General features: G+C 41.3%; 1 protein-coding gene across 1 annotated transcript in view; it reads right to left on the reverse strand.

Annotated features, from left to right (window-relative positions):
• The window catches only part of cntln (centlein, centrosomal protein), an 84,112-nt gene that overhangs the window by 51,879 nt on the left and 18,018 nt on the right, over nt 1-14,215 (reverse strand). Inside the window, exons 10-11 of the mRNA XM_068589372.1 lie at nt 6,058-6,198; nt 1,655-1,774 (exon numbers count right to left, since the gene is read on the reverse strand). Coding sequence (XP_068445473.1) covers nt 1,655-1,774; nt 6,058-6,198 — 261 coding nt within the window. The remainder of the gene's footprint in view (nt 1-1,654; nt 1,775-6,057; nt 6,199-14,215) is intronic.

Here is a 14,215-nt window from a genome sequence, read left to right on the forward strand (position 1 = left end):
GATGGGGGGAGCGGGGGCAGGATGGAGCAAGTGGCAGGGCATTAGCCACATCATGGCTTCTCAGGCTCCTTACAGAGCTTCCCCTGGGCAGCCCAGTTCTGGTCATCAGGCCACAGACCCTTGCCCACAGATCAATACACCCCCTTACTCAGCCAGCGTACACGTCTGTGGACGTTCTCAAGCTGAAAAATAATTACACAGCAACAGCTACTGTTTACTTGAAAGTGTGCGGAGTAAGGAAGTAAGAAAAAAAAGAGGCCATTATTATGAGAATTGTTTGTTTGTCTGCTGCTGTTAGCTGCTAAGGTCAAAATGTCAATGGTACAGGCTGGCGTACCCAATTTGAAAGGCATTCTTTTGGAAATAATTAGATAGGATCAACTGGAGAACAACAGACTGGTCAGAGTGAAGTGCTGTACTGGAAGATCCTGGAGGTGAGGTCTCAGCGAGAGCTGATGGGGGGCATTTTTCTCAATGCCACATCCAAGCAAAAGGACATGACCACTAAATCATGCTCTGAACTAATGCTCTCAATAATGTGACCACAGATGTGAGTTGCCAATCACAGTTTTTCTGTGCATACCTTTGCTAAATGCCCCTCAACTGGCAGACACATAAATGGCACCATTAACTAAGACATCCATGCGTGTCGTCTGAATCTACGTTGAGCATTAACGTCTGACTAGTTGTCTGCCAGTGATATAATTCAGACACTTCAGATCTGACAAGAAAATGATGCCTAATGTGTTTCTGAGATTGTGTTCAAAGGGATTTAACCTCTACATAATCACTCACTCACTGGTCAGCCAGAAATACGGAAAGGGTAAAGACAAAGAGGACGGCGAGGGGGAAAGCAGAAAACGTACATTATTGATCAAATAAAATAGAGAAAGTCTCATTTTGAGTCCTAAAAACAAACACAAGAGAGAGGGGTGTTTTGTTTGCACAAAGTTTGAGAGAGGAAAAAAATGTGGGAATAAAGAATAGTGGGAGAACGACGTCGTAGAGCACGTGAAGGTTAAAAAAGACAATAAAACAGATTTGTTTTAAGGGAAACCCTGCTGCATCCACTTTCACCTGAGCCGCTCCTCTCCTGCTGCTTCACTGCCTACGCTCTGTTTATGTGCGCACACATATGTATTTGTATGTGTGTGTGAAAGACACTGTCAGAGAAGGTCATGGAGGAAACAGTAGCAGCGGTAGTGCAATTGAACGCTTTGGAGACTGTGACTCTTACAGGGCTGCAAACCATTCTACAAGCCAGCGGCTGATACTAGCAATCAAATGTAAGATAGTGGCCGGAGCAACAAGCAGCGCCACTACGCCGGTCTCCACACTAGCAGCTGGATACCACTGTGTCATGTGGGGGAAACATTGAGGCAGAAAATCCAGGCCTCGGTGAGACTCACAAGGACACGAGCTGATGCAGGATTGTGAAGAGGAAACATTTGGATCTTTTATACTCTGTGCGGGTTTCTACTCGTGGCAAACCAACATTCTCAAAGCTCCTCAAAGTTGCAGGATACAAAGGACATAAAGTTAGAATATACACCCCTCTCCCAAAAAACAAGAAAAGAAAAGAGGATTGATTGATTCATGTAGATAGGGGAAGGAGAGGATATAATGTGCATTCATCTATGTTAGCTATAGTTACCTTCAATTCCAGAAGCTTCTCAAGGTCTTGAATCCTGTGTTCTGCACCTCTTCTCTTCCTGCTAACCAGCTCCACACTGCTGGCTGGGGACAAAGACCTGGATCGCTGCATCGGTGCACCCTGGGACAGGTAAGCAAAGAAGCACTGGCGTGAGAACTTGAGCACACTTTCCTTTCACAGACAGGCACAAACCCATGCAACAATTAACATCTGGAGAAACACTGAGTGAATGCCAATAATGGAATCAGCCATGTTCTTTCCATTCCCCTCTCACCTTGAGTAAAACATGAACATTGTCTTCTTCAGCGCACACATATGCACACACAAACAGACATGCTATCGGAGGAATAAAGCAAGCTGGCTGGAGCAGCAGTCCGCTGAAGAGAGGAGGTTCAGTTGTGTGTGTATGGGTGTGTGTTAGTGTGTATGTATTTGGAAGTGGGAGTTGCAAGCTGAGAGCGGCAAAGGTTTCTCCCTGCGACTGGCTAATGAGTATGTTCATTTCCATTTACATTGTTTCTTTGACAATAATGATGTCCCATTAGGGGAGACTAAAGGGGCTATAGATTCCAGAATGTGCTGGGCTTCATTACAAGAGGTGGGCAGGGAGGCCGCTCTAATTGCTCTACTAGGGGCCTCCAGGTTACACTTGATAGGACAACTGGAAGAGCCGCCGATTAGAGGAGGAGGGGGGGTGAAGTTTGCTCTCCAGCCTCTTCTGTAGAAATAAATAAAGAAGTGGAGAAGCGCTGGGGCCACGCTGTAGAAAAGCAGTGGGAACAATATGCTAGTGGAATATGAATATGGGAGGAGAGCAGGCCCCATGCGGTGGCTGGCAGAGCTGACCAGATGGCAGGCTAAAATATGCAATGCGACTAAACGTACAACAGTCCTTGGGCAGGAGTGGTTGAAGAGTGCAGGAGGAGGTGGTGGGGGTGGAGTGAGGAGGTATATGATAAGATGGTGGATAAATAAGCGCCCTCCCTGAAAAAATGGGTTCTTTTGGCTTCGTTGTCTATTAAAGTTTGGGGTTGAATAAAACTACAGAGGAAAGGGCAAGTGCATTTTAATAACACAGGTACCTGTGTTCCTTTCAAAATAATCCATGCATCAACCACGGGGGGAAGCAGGTTTAGCGGAGTAAGAGTCACTCGTAAAGTAGTTTAAACTGCAACACAACAAACTGTGAGGATTCGTGTGGGCAGCTGATTGAAGAACACAGTCAACAATGGCATTTCACTGCTCTGCTTACTGCATTACATCTACAATGTACCTCATGTGTGGGGATATAAATGTAATACTGCACAGGAGAGGGGAACTCTGTCATTTACAATTATAACCATAAAAGTCTTAATGGCAATACAAGTCACAGCGCATGAGGTATGATATTGTAAAAAATATAAATATACATGTATATATAATAATGATGATAACAAAAATAAATACACACGTATGTCTGTTTCCCAGTGACATGTGTATTCAGATGTTATCACTATTATTAGATTTGTAAAACAATTTGCCTGTGACAAACATTTTTAGCATACCAGTGTGTTTGGGAATGTGCCTCAAGGCTACAGTTGACTGCAGTGACCTGGAGGGCCCGGTTCTGCTATCTTGCTTGCATGGGTGCCAACCATGTGTTCTGCCGCTGCCTTAATGACTCTATGCAACTAATTAGCAGATTGATCTGCATATTTCTGATGAGTGGCAGGCCAACTGGCTTAGCCTCTACGTGCATGGGGAAAACTAAGAGGCCAAAAAGGGAATCCAAATCAACTAAAAGTCCTGAACTCTGAAGTAACGAGGACTAACTTTAAAGTATGACTTATTGAGGATGAATTCTAAACATGTTTTCAAATAGAAGTACACGCTGGGAAGGATTTTAACAATGTGCTGAATATCCCATTGTAGCTGTTCCTTTGTGTATGAGAAGCAGATGATATTCACTGCTGCGTGCTTTGTCTTCAGTCGTACACGGAAAGATGACATGGTGACACTGACAAATGACTGAGATTTGCTGCAGATGTTATCTCTGGTCCAGTTGGACGCAGGGACACAAGAAACATGAATGCCTTCTGCTTGTATGAGAAGGTCCGTGTTATGACAATGTTGTTTATGTTCTACAAGATAGGCCTGAAAGATTAAAAAAAAAAGCAGATAACACGAGGCAAAGAAAGATGTGCCCGCTGTCAAGCTCGGCAGCTGGTTGGCGGCCATGACCTGACCCGTGCATTGCACCCTGTAACAACTCTGTAAACATGAAAGTTCAATGCAGATGGAGGGGAGGAGGGCATCCAGTGCGGGGGAAATGAGGAGAGAGGCCCGAGTCTGTATGCGAGAAAGAGTAAAACTCTCAAAGAAGAAACATTTCATCGACTGCCTCCCTCCTCCAACATCTCTCTTCTCTCCATCTGCCAGGGAGAGGGGTCACTGTTATCAATGGGCTTCTTTATGATTGCATCAACACGTCATGTGTGCGTCTGGAGCTCTCAAAGCTGAACTCGTTCAGGTTCCCGGGAATGTCGTACACACACACACAAGTACAGGACAGGACGCATACAGACCTATGTCAAAGTGTAAAAACATGGATGCACACATAACACAAAGCAAATGTATTCCATTAAACTAAGAACCCCATTATAAGGAGTATAAGAATTCAAAAGACCAAGATGCACTGCAAAACACATGACAAATGTTAGAGCCATTAGCCTAAGAATATACAACTACAGTGAACCCACACTAAGGACAGAGCACACAAACAAAGATGCTGTGAAACCAAATAAATGTGTGCCAAGCTTGCAGTGGCACAAATAATATTCAGAGAAATGCCACTGAATACGACCCATGAGGTAGCCATGGTGGAACGAGCCAAAAGGCTACGATCAACGACTTTTATGAGACAAAATGAAAGTCTACACAACTGACAGACACTGGAAAATGAGAAGAGCCGACGAGAAGAGGCCCAACATATAAAGAGCTACATACAAAGAGTAAAACACAGAAGTCTGGCTAGCTGAGGAACTTCAGTGATCTTCACAGAAAGAGAAAAGGGGGGCGGGACGCTTCATGAGATACCAAGCCGGGTACGACAGAGAGCTACAAAGGTTTGATTCTAAATTGAACTACATCATGCTCATAGCGGTCCGCTGAAATATAGTAAAATGATTTCTTAAATATATTACTAACATCATTTATATATTCTCCATGCTTTTTAATTAAATGTAACTTTTAATAATCATTGATACGTTTTCCTCTATTACTCTCACTATTATTCCGATTCAAAGAAAATCAGTTTATGTTGCAAAACGTGAGTCATGTACCACTTTGAACTGCGCGTCACCTCAGTGTATAGCCACATTTCACTTCAGGCACTTAGAGAAAGCTGCAAATTGTGTCCTGGGTGGTAGCAGTGGGCTGCACAGAAGGCTCATTTCATCCGTTTTTGACCTTGCAGACTGGTATTATTGTTTAAATGGAGTGTAATGAAGTAGAACAGGTTTATGGTTTCTTTGGAGCATCATCATATTTGGATATTAAGCAGCCAACAGAGACACCTACTCAAAATGTTCACATATTTAATAACAATAAGGTTGTGATGATTTATTTAGTTGGCATGTTGCTTACTTACCTAAAGCTAATAACCTCAGGTATTACAAATAGTTTGACCTTGCGGAAAGAGGGAGAATCAGGTATTGGCTGAAAAGGTGAATATGTCACTGGTGGCTGCTTGAGTAAAGATTCATACCGTAGCAAGAATCTAAATCATTAATAGTCGGTGCGAAATAACAGATTATGTGTTTGTGTGTGTTTCTGTTCGTGCAAGCGTGTGCGAGTGCAAACACAACAGAGCCTCCAGAAAAGAGGAGCACATTGAATAATGTCAATACTGTTTATTTTGTACAAAATAATTACATTACATGTATAAACTGCCTGAACTGAAGCACCTCCATTGGAGCTATAATGAGGACATCTGTATAGATTTAAACAATGTGTCTTCAGGCCAGCTTTAGACTGAGTGAGGCCATCTCGAAACATGCCCTGCCAAACTTATGAGTGGAATACTGAGAAGATCAAAAGCTCCTTTCGTGTTCATAATGTACTGTTGAAGCGGTAAATTAGCTAGTGCCTGAGCCCAAGGCATGCGTGAAACCAGCAGCACACGCCGGTCTGGTCACAGTAGGAGGGGCATCTGTGTGTATGTGTGTGTTGGAGAGTTCAGGACAAAGGTTGGCAGAAGCAAGGTCTGACAAATCACATGATTCTCAACAGACCATTTCCCTCATATCCTTTCTCTATGGCTTTGATCTAATCCGAGCAAAGTAGTATTGGGTAAGTGTGGGCATGTTAGCCACTCACCCACGTGCTATCTTTGACCCAATTGGCTGTAGTGTGTGCTAACCTACCTGCTGTCCTCTGACGGAACTGGTGGACCTCTGATGAAGGGTCTGATCGTCTGGCCTGGGATCAGACCCTCGGCTGGGGGCCCAGTCAGAACCAAGGCTTGACCTCTGAGCTGCAGCATCAACCTGCTCTGACACCACTGCCTGAAAGAAAAGAGACAAGCGCGTCTGTATTTGTGAGTGAGTAAGACTGGCGTATAGGTGGAGAAAACAACAGAAAAGGGACTAAACTAAATTTGAATCGATTCCTCTTCGTCGATTCGTCAACTGATCTGTCGTTTTGGTCGGAATCAACTATGATTTCTGTCGTCCATTAGTCGTTTATATGCTTTTCTCTTGCTGATTCACTTTTTTTCCGAGAAACTTATGAGCACATCTCTGGTGAACACAAGATTTAAAGCTGTGCTTTTGTGTGATTCTTGAGGGGAAGAACCTAAGCCCGGCTCAGACTACAGGAGTTTTAAAATCTTAACCGATTTTGAAATTGGGTTGCATCAAACACAGAAGGAGAATCTTCGCAGATGTTTCTCTCTCGAATCCTAAACAAACATACATTACAGGATCTGAAAAAAATTGTGCATCACACACACTACAGGTTATTATGAAGAAGATCGGGCTAGAGGGAGCAACACACCACACCATCTCACTGGGAAGCAGTTGTAAGCACAATAGATAGGCTGTGAGAACTTTCTAATAATACTGTTATCATCCAGATTCTCCTAAATTTCAAACATGTTTGAAATTATTGGATTGCCCCAATGGGGCTGCAAATTGGTTTGGAAGGTTTAGGACTGGGTCTGGAAACCAGTCGACGACAACCCTAGAATCCAAAGTTACGAAAACTTGGCTTGCTGGGGAGTTCTCATTTTGTGAAGCGCATTGAACTTTAATCATATCATAAATAGTAAAGGCAAAACATAAGCTTAGAAACAAGTTGTGGGTACAATCCAGACAACAGATGGTGAAATTGACGTCAGACAAGTCTTCTCTGTACTTTCAGAAAATTGAAGATTAAGCTTTTTCATTTGGATAGTTTATAGTTTCCTCTTATGATTACAAAATATAGTAAAGTATAGAGAAATCTAGAGTGCTGCAGATATCAGTTTGAGGGAGAGATAAGCCCACTATCAGATCACAAAAATGCTCAAGTCTTCACAAACTAGTGGGCGACCGAGCAGCCCGTATTTCTACCTTTGATTGAGTCAACGGCAAAATTAATTCAGGGAAATGAAGGAAAATCACAAGCTGCCAGATTCTCAAGTAGTTCAATAGCCTTACGCTTGCAATAATGGACGTACACGGGACATTTTCATATGCCGAAGTCAATAACAAGATGTGTCATATGGCAGTGGGACAGGTAAATACCACCCCCAGCATTGTGGTGTGTGTGCCTTAATGGCCCATCTATTTATCAGTGTCTATTAGCCGGTGTCGAGCAGCATCTGCACACCTCTGCACACAGCGGGGACTACCAAAACAAACTGAGGGGGACAATGATAAAGCAGACGACCCGCCTACAGCCGAGCAGAGACTCACACATTCATATTGCATATTCCACACTGTATCTGTGCAAGTATTGAGTTTATAATGTCAGCTAAATATGTGCTGCTACTTATTAAAAGTTCAAACAGCTCTTACTGGTGAAGTGTGTACAGAAAGGACAACTTTGACAGGGACAGGCTGTATTCTCTTTTTGATACACACACCGTTTGTCTAAGCATAGCTGATGCCCAAGTCCTTTATCTTGAAGTTAACACTCACACACATACACCTTGACTCCGTCAGCTTACTGCGTTAATTCTCGCCTTTCTTTGTTTAAGTCCTTGTGAAACACACACACACACAGATAAAACAGCCTCGCCTGCTGCTAACAACAACATGTCTACTAAACACATCAAATCAAAGGTTGTGTTTGACTGGGAGGACAGGTAATGAAGAAAACCACACAGGATGTCATCACCTTTTTTCCAACGAGTCCTGATTGCATTATCAGAAACCTGGCATCTGGGCGTGACCTTGTTAACTGCCAGGGTAATCAACTTTAACCAAAGGGGAGGAGAGGGGATGATAAATTATTAGTGAGGAAGATTTTGTTCATGTTTTATTAAATTGGCCTGTCAAAGGGGGTTGGTCAAATTATCTGGGGCCTCGTTTATTGGAGACCGGCCATATTGGCGCATCTGTTACAATTATTTATAATTTTCCAGGCAGTCAGGAGGACGGACTGGGTTTTTCGGCATCGGCCACATAAAGCAATTTAGAAATGAACTGATGCGGGAGTGTCTGAGTTTTTTTCCTCCCACAATTTCTCCATCCCCATCCTGGTTTTCATCCAGAAAACAAAAATTGTGAAACTTTGAGAGAGTAAAGGAGCAAGAATACAAAAGGGAAAGAAATAAACATATAACAAGCAGCTGAGTGAGAGCAATGGACTGGGAGAGAGCATGCGATTAAAAGAGAAAAAGAGAGCATGCAGGTGCAGTGAAAAAAAAAAGAGCAGGAGATTGTGGGGAGCTGAGGGAAGGAGGGGAAAAAAAAGAAGAAGAAGAAAAAAGCCAGTCTTGGTAATTACTGAACACGATTAGGTTCTTGGGGGAACTTGTCTGGCACTCGCGGCCCTAACTGCTGAGGATGCGGCAGGCAGGACCATATGGAGGGAGGCTTGTGATTGTGCTCCCTGAAGCTCGTGACCCGTCTGCTGCCGAGCCCTTGAGCTGAATGTGAAATGAGACTTGCCAGGCCTAATGTTCTACACATGCACCATTTATGCCACAAAACAAATCTGATCACTGTTAATTATGGTGCAGCTCTAATCAGGAGGGCCCCCCCTCACCCCCCCCGCCCGCCACACACGCACAGACACACGACTACATGCATACACAAATACATGCTCGCACATCTGTGGAGTGACAGCATTTGGGAAAATTATTGGATAGGGTTCAGAAGGGGATACAAGGTGCGTGCTCCCCTCCACTGGGTCAGGTGCACTTTGCATTCAAGATGGTGGTTCTTCAAAAGGATGTGTGTGAGTGTGTGTGTGCATATATGTATGATCATGTGTGATAACCGGTAGTGCAGTGAAGAGGAACTTTATAGAAGGACAGCACACAGTGAGTAGGATGAAGAGCGCATGCATGTTTTTGTGTGCGTGCGAACAGGCGGAGTCCTCCCACACAGCCTGTTTGACCCGAGTGTATGTGCTTGAACGAGTGAGCGCATGTGTCTGCAGCGGCACATGGCTGTGCTTCATTAATGAGGCGAGCTGTGCTACACAGAGGTTCTCGTCTAATGAGAGCGGTTGAGCTGGTAAAACACACCACTGGAGTCCATGTCATTAGTATGTCTCTGGCCCTGGACATGGCCCAGATCCAAAAACACGCTCATACACAAACTCATGTTGACAACACTGATAACACTAATAACACACTCGGCATACATTGATCAGGCAGACGTAGCATTAGAAGTCATGAAACATTTATCAGACTATAATTCTAAAACAGTATTTGAATGTATAATCTTTACACAATGTTTTCATTACGGAAGGATGACTGATATGTCTGAGGAGGAAAGGAATATGTAAATACAAGCAGCAGGTTGCACTACATTTTTCACATACTTCAAGGGAGGTCCTGACAGTTGATTTAAAGGAGTGCCATTCCAGATGGAGAAAAAACTGAGGAGCAGCCAAAGTCAAAACAAGACCCACGGGAAAGACAATTCCAAAATATCTGACTTATAAAAGATTTCCATCACATTTTACTGAAACATCGGCAGACACTAAAAGCGGCCTCTATCTTTCTGCTGCTCTGTACTGTGAACACAAAAGAACCCTCTGCCTGCCTCCAGTCTGTTTGTTGAGCTCTTGGTTGAAAAATGTATTTCCACGTTTCTTTGTATCATTCATTATTTTCACTTGATGGTTGCTATTAATATTGATGATCAAAAGAAATGCCTCACCTCAGCCAAATGTGACCCTGCAAAGCGATGGGTGCATTTATGAGCACATGTGTGTGCAACTAGCACTTTAATTATACATCTAAAAGTGTTCAGATTGGCTTACATCAATAAACAGCCGGAAGCAGATGCTTGAAAAAAAAGAAAACATCTCAACAAGCTATGGGAGATGCACAATCAGGGCTTCTTTCGATTTATAAAAAAAAAGAAAACAGAAAAAAAGTCTGGCCACTTTGGGAAATTATGTTTCCGTGCTTGAGATTCAGTCTTTAAAACCCAAATGAGGTACTTGTGCGTTAACGGCATTTCATGTATTGTATGTTAAAACTAGGGCCGGGCAAAGTTGAACAAATTTAACTGATTAATCGCATTATGTGCCTAATTCAATAATTAAGTAAAAACTAGTGTAATGCGCACTTTTAAAGTAATGTTATCAGAACAATATAACAGGCACTATATATATATATATATATATATATATATATATATATATATATATATATATATATATATATATATATATGTATAATCCACTTCAGTTCAGTTTTTCTCCCTTAGTGAGAAAAGTCCAGCCTGTGTTGGGCTTAAACAAGTGCACTGAAGTCTGGTTGAATGGGGTGGAGATGTGAAGGACAGCTGACAGGTATCTCAGTGGCGGCTTTGCGCGATTAATTTTCAATCTGGATGCGGAGACTGCAGCGCGAGGCTCCTGTGAGACTGACCGCCTGTGAGACTGCCCGCCTCTGAGCGCTTTGTGAGGCGGAGGGTTTCACGGCAGCACCCACTGCTCGTTGAGAACCGAAACTACATAAAAATACGTGCTTCAGTCTGTTGGCAACACTATTCAGTCGGTGAGGCTGCGTAAGCGCGAGCACACATACGTAAACGTACGTGATTGCTGCATTGCAGGTGCATGATTCCTCCATCCTTTGCGGAAAGTTATCAAAATGATGAGAATTAGTCATTTAATGGTGTGAAAAAAAGGTCCTTTTCATAGAAGACATTTTGACATACTAGGAATAGAACTGATGTTACTCCTGAGATATATATATATATATATATATATATATATATATATATATATATATATATATATATATATATATATATATATATATATATATATATATATATATGATGGCTCTGGTGTAGTTAAGGGTACCAGTGAGAGTGAGTCATCATGCACAATACCATGACCATAAAACTAAAGCAGTAAGAGGGAATTCATCCAATATTATAAGACAATAGCTTACTGTGATAAGTCAAAATGTTCTTAGGGAAAAAAAATCTATTGAACATTAAAACAAAAGTTGCAGTATACCTTTAAAATACACAGGGCTTCTTTCAGTTATATTTCTATGAAACTTTTCTGGAGTGAATTAAACTGCCTAATTTTCCCTTTCCAATGCTGATGAGCGAATAACCAGCACTTTGAACGACTGCCCACACAATTAACAACTTATCACCCATTTACTATGGTGAAGGTTCCAGAAAGCCCGAGGTCTGCTATGGATTCTAATGTTGGTCTTTAATCACCGCACAGCTCTGACAATAGCCAAACACTAGGCTATTATAAATATTTTACATTTGTCCACTAATGAGGACTCTCTTCCCTGCCTCTACATTGTAATGGTGACCACCCAACCTGGCAGTTTGTTTCTGCATCTCATCGGTGTCGGGGTCACCCAGGTGCCTGATGATCCGCCAGGCCCTACAGCTAGAAGATCAGGGCATGGGGCCATCTCCAGGCTGACATTATGGAGATATCGCACTGCTCTCAGTACGCACACGCACTCATGCACACACACACACACACACACACGATTACAGTGCGAGTAGGGCTGAAACCATTAGTTGATTTGTGGACTAACCAACAACCAATTGAAGGTATTTATAACCGATCTCTGATTCCAGCTTTTCCAATATGACGATTCGCTTTAATGTATGAGATATATATATACATACATACATACATACATATATATACATATATATACATATATATATATATATATATATATACATATACATATATATATATACATATATATATATATATATATATATATATATATATATATACATATACATATATATATATACATATATATATATACATATATATATATATATATATATATATATATATATATATATATATATATATATATATATATACATACATACATACATACATACATACATACATATATATATATATAAATTATATTACACTGAATTATTTTTTGCTGTGGCCATCTGATGTGCATTTTCCATTTTTTTTACACTACGTGACAAATCATAAAAACAATCAACCGATTAATTAATTTTTATAATTAAAAAATAAAAATGAAAGTAAGGTATATATATATATATATATATATATATATATATATATATATATATATATATATTTGTGAAGCTGTAACATTTTGAATGGTGCTAAATTTGATATCCAAAGCATAATATAGCAAAAAAGAACTACTTGGTTTGTAAAGGTGGCGCATGCAGGTTGAGAGCCATGTAGAGGCAACAGATATGCTCTGAAGTCCGAATAGAAAACCTTTAACCTAGTGCTGACCTTGTAGATCAAATGATATAGGAGGTAACATTATCCGAAAAGCATAGCATGACTCACATTAACTTAAAACAAGCAGAACTGTAGCTTTACGCCTCAGTAATGTCTTCTTAAGCTTCCTGCAAAGAGTTAACTTGACATAAGACAGAAGAGAACAGACAGTCAATCTTGGAGCACAGCATGGAAGTATAACACACAATGGGTGTTATTCCTCTCACCCACCCTCCTTCTTTATTCCTGCTCCCCCCAAAAAAGAACCGCTGTGGGAGGGGGGTTCAAAGCCGTCGCTCTGGTCTATATTCAAATGAGCGCTGCATCTCCCTCCTGCGCTCCCGTTGTGATCAGTACTTTGATCACCTCCAATGGTAACTTCCACCAAAACATTTAAAACTAAAATCAAATCTGCCTTAACAACCTGAGCATTAGAATTTAACAGGTGTTCGGGAGGAAGTTGTTACAAAATTTGCGATTATATGCTCGGATACACACACCTTTAGTCAAACACACACCTACGCAGACACACGCATACACATATACGCACAATCTGTCAGGAAAATTACAGAGTGGGAAACAGAAAGCCCTCCTGACTGAGTGCTATACCTTGGGATACCTGATCTGTTCACTTTGATGTCAGTGGGTAAGAAAGTTAAAGAAACAAAATCAGCAAGACAGCAGCTACATGTGTTCCGTAAACAAAAGTTTATAACAATTCTTAGCATAGGTTACTTATTATGTACACAGTATTTTTTTGTAATTACATCTCAGCTCTGGAAATAACTGTGTGATGACTTTGTTTTTTAACTGGGTGGGGAAGAGATATGGGGTGGAATTCATGTTCAGTGTGATCAAATAAAACACACACATATGTATATATACACACCATTCATGCATCTATTCATGCGTGCATGCCCACACTACACACACACACCACCACTAACTGCATCTTCTCGAAATGTAGTATTAATTACTGGGGGAACCACTACAGTACTGTATTTAATTACTGACTAAATGATCCATTTATAGTTCACCGCTGGTTAAATTAACAGGGTTGAGTGAGAAAGGGCGATTGTAACTCACTTAACATTTGAGCTGATATCTTTTAACTTTCAGTCTGGGGGCAGCACTGTCAGAAAATATCAACCAATCAAATTAAACAATTACAGTCTGTGGAGGCACAGAAATTACTGAACTGCTGCAGAAATATTATCTTCCGCTGCGTCAGCTACGGCGTGGTTTTATCTGCAATAAGCCGTAGTCTAAACTGAAGTTAAAACCATACCGAGGAAACAAATTAAGACTATATTACAGTAAAAGGTGCAATGTCCTACAATGTTGATGGAATGAGCTTGTGTGGATATAGATACCTGTTACTATTCTAGTCTTTGACACTGTGTGGTCCATGAACCACCTATCACCATATCATTAGGAGTTGTTAAAGCCCACTTAAAATGTGGCTGCAGCATTAACTTAGTTTATATTAGAGCCTCTTTTGCCTCGGGGGGACGGTTCAAAGGTACTGAGAAAAAGCCAAACCCCTGCTGACTGACAGATGTGGAACTGTAACTCCAACTTCATCTTCAGAAACATAACTAGGCTCCAATTAAATCACCTCTCTTATCTATCTTTGCT

This window comes from Clinocottus analis, unplaced genomic scaffold, assembly GCF_023055335.1.
Source record: "Clinocottus analis isolate CAN_PGR_092001 unplaced genomic scaffold, fCliAna1.0.p SCAF_22, whole genome shotgun sequence".
Lineage (NCBI taxonomy): Eukaryota > Metazoa > Chordata > Actinopteri > Perciformes > Cottidae > Clinocottus > Clinocottus analis.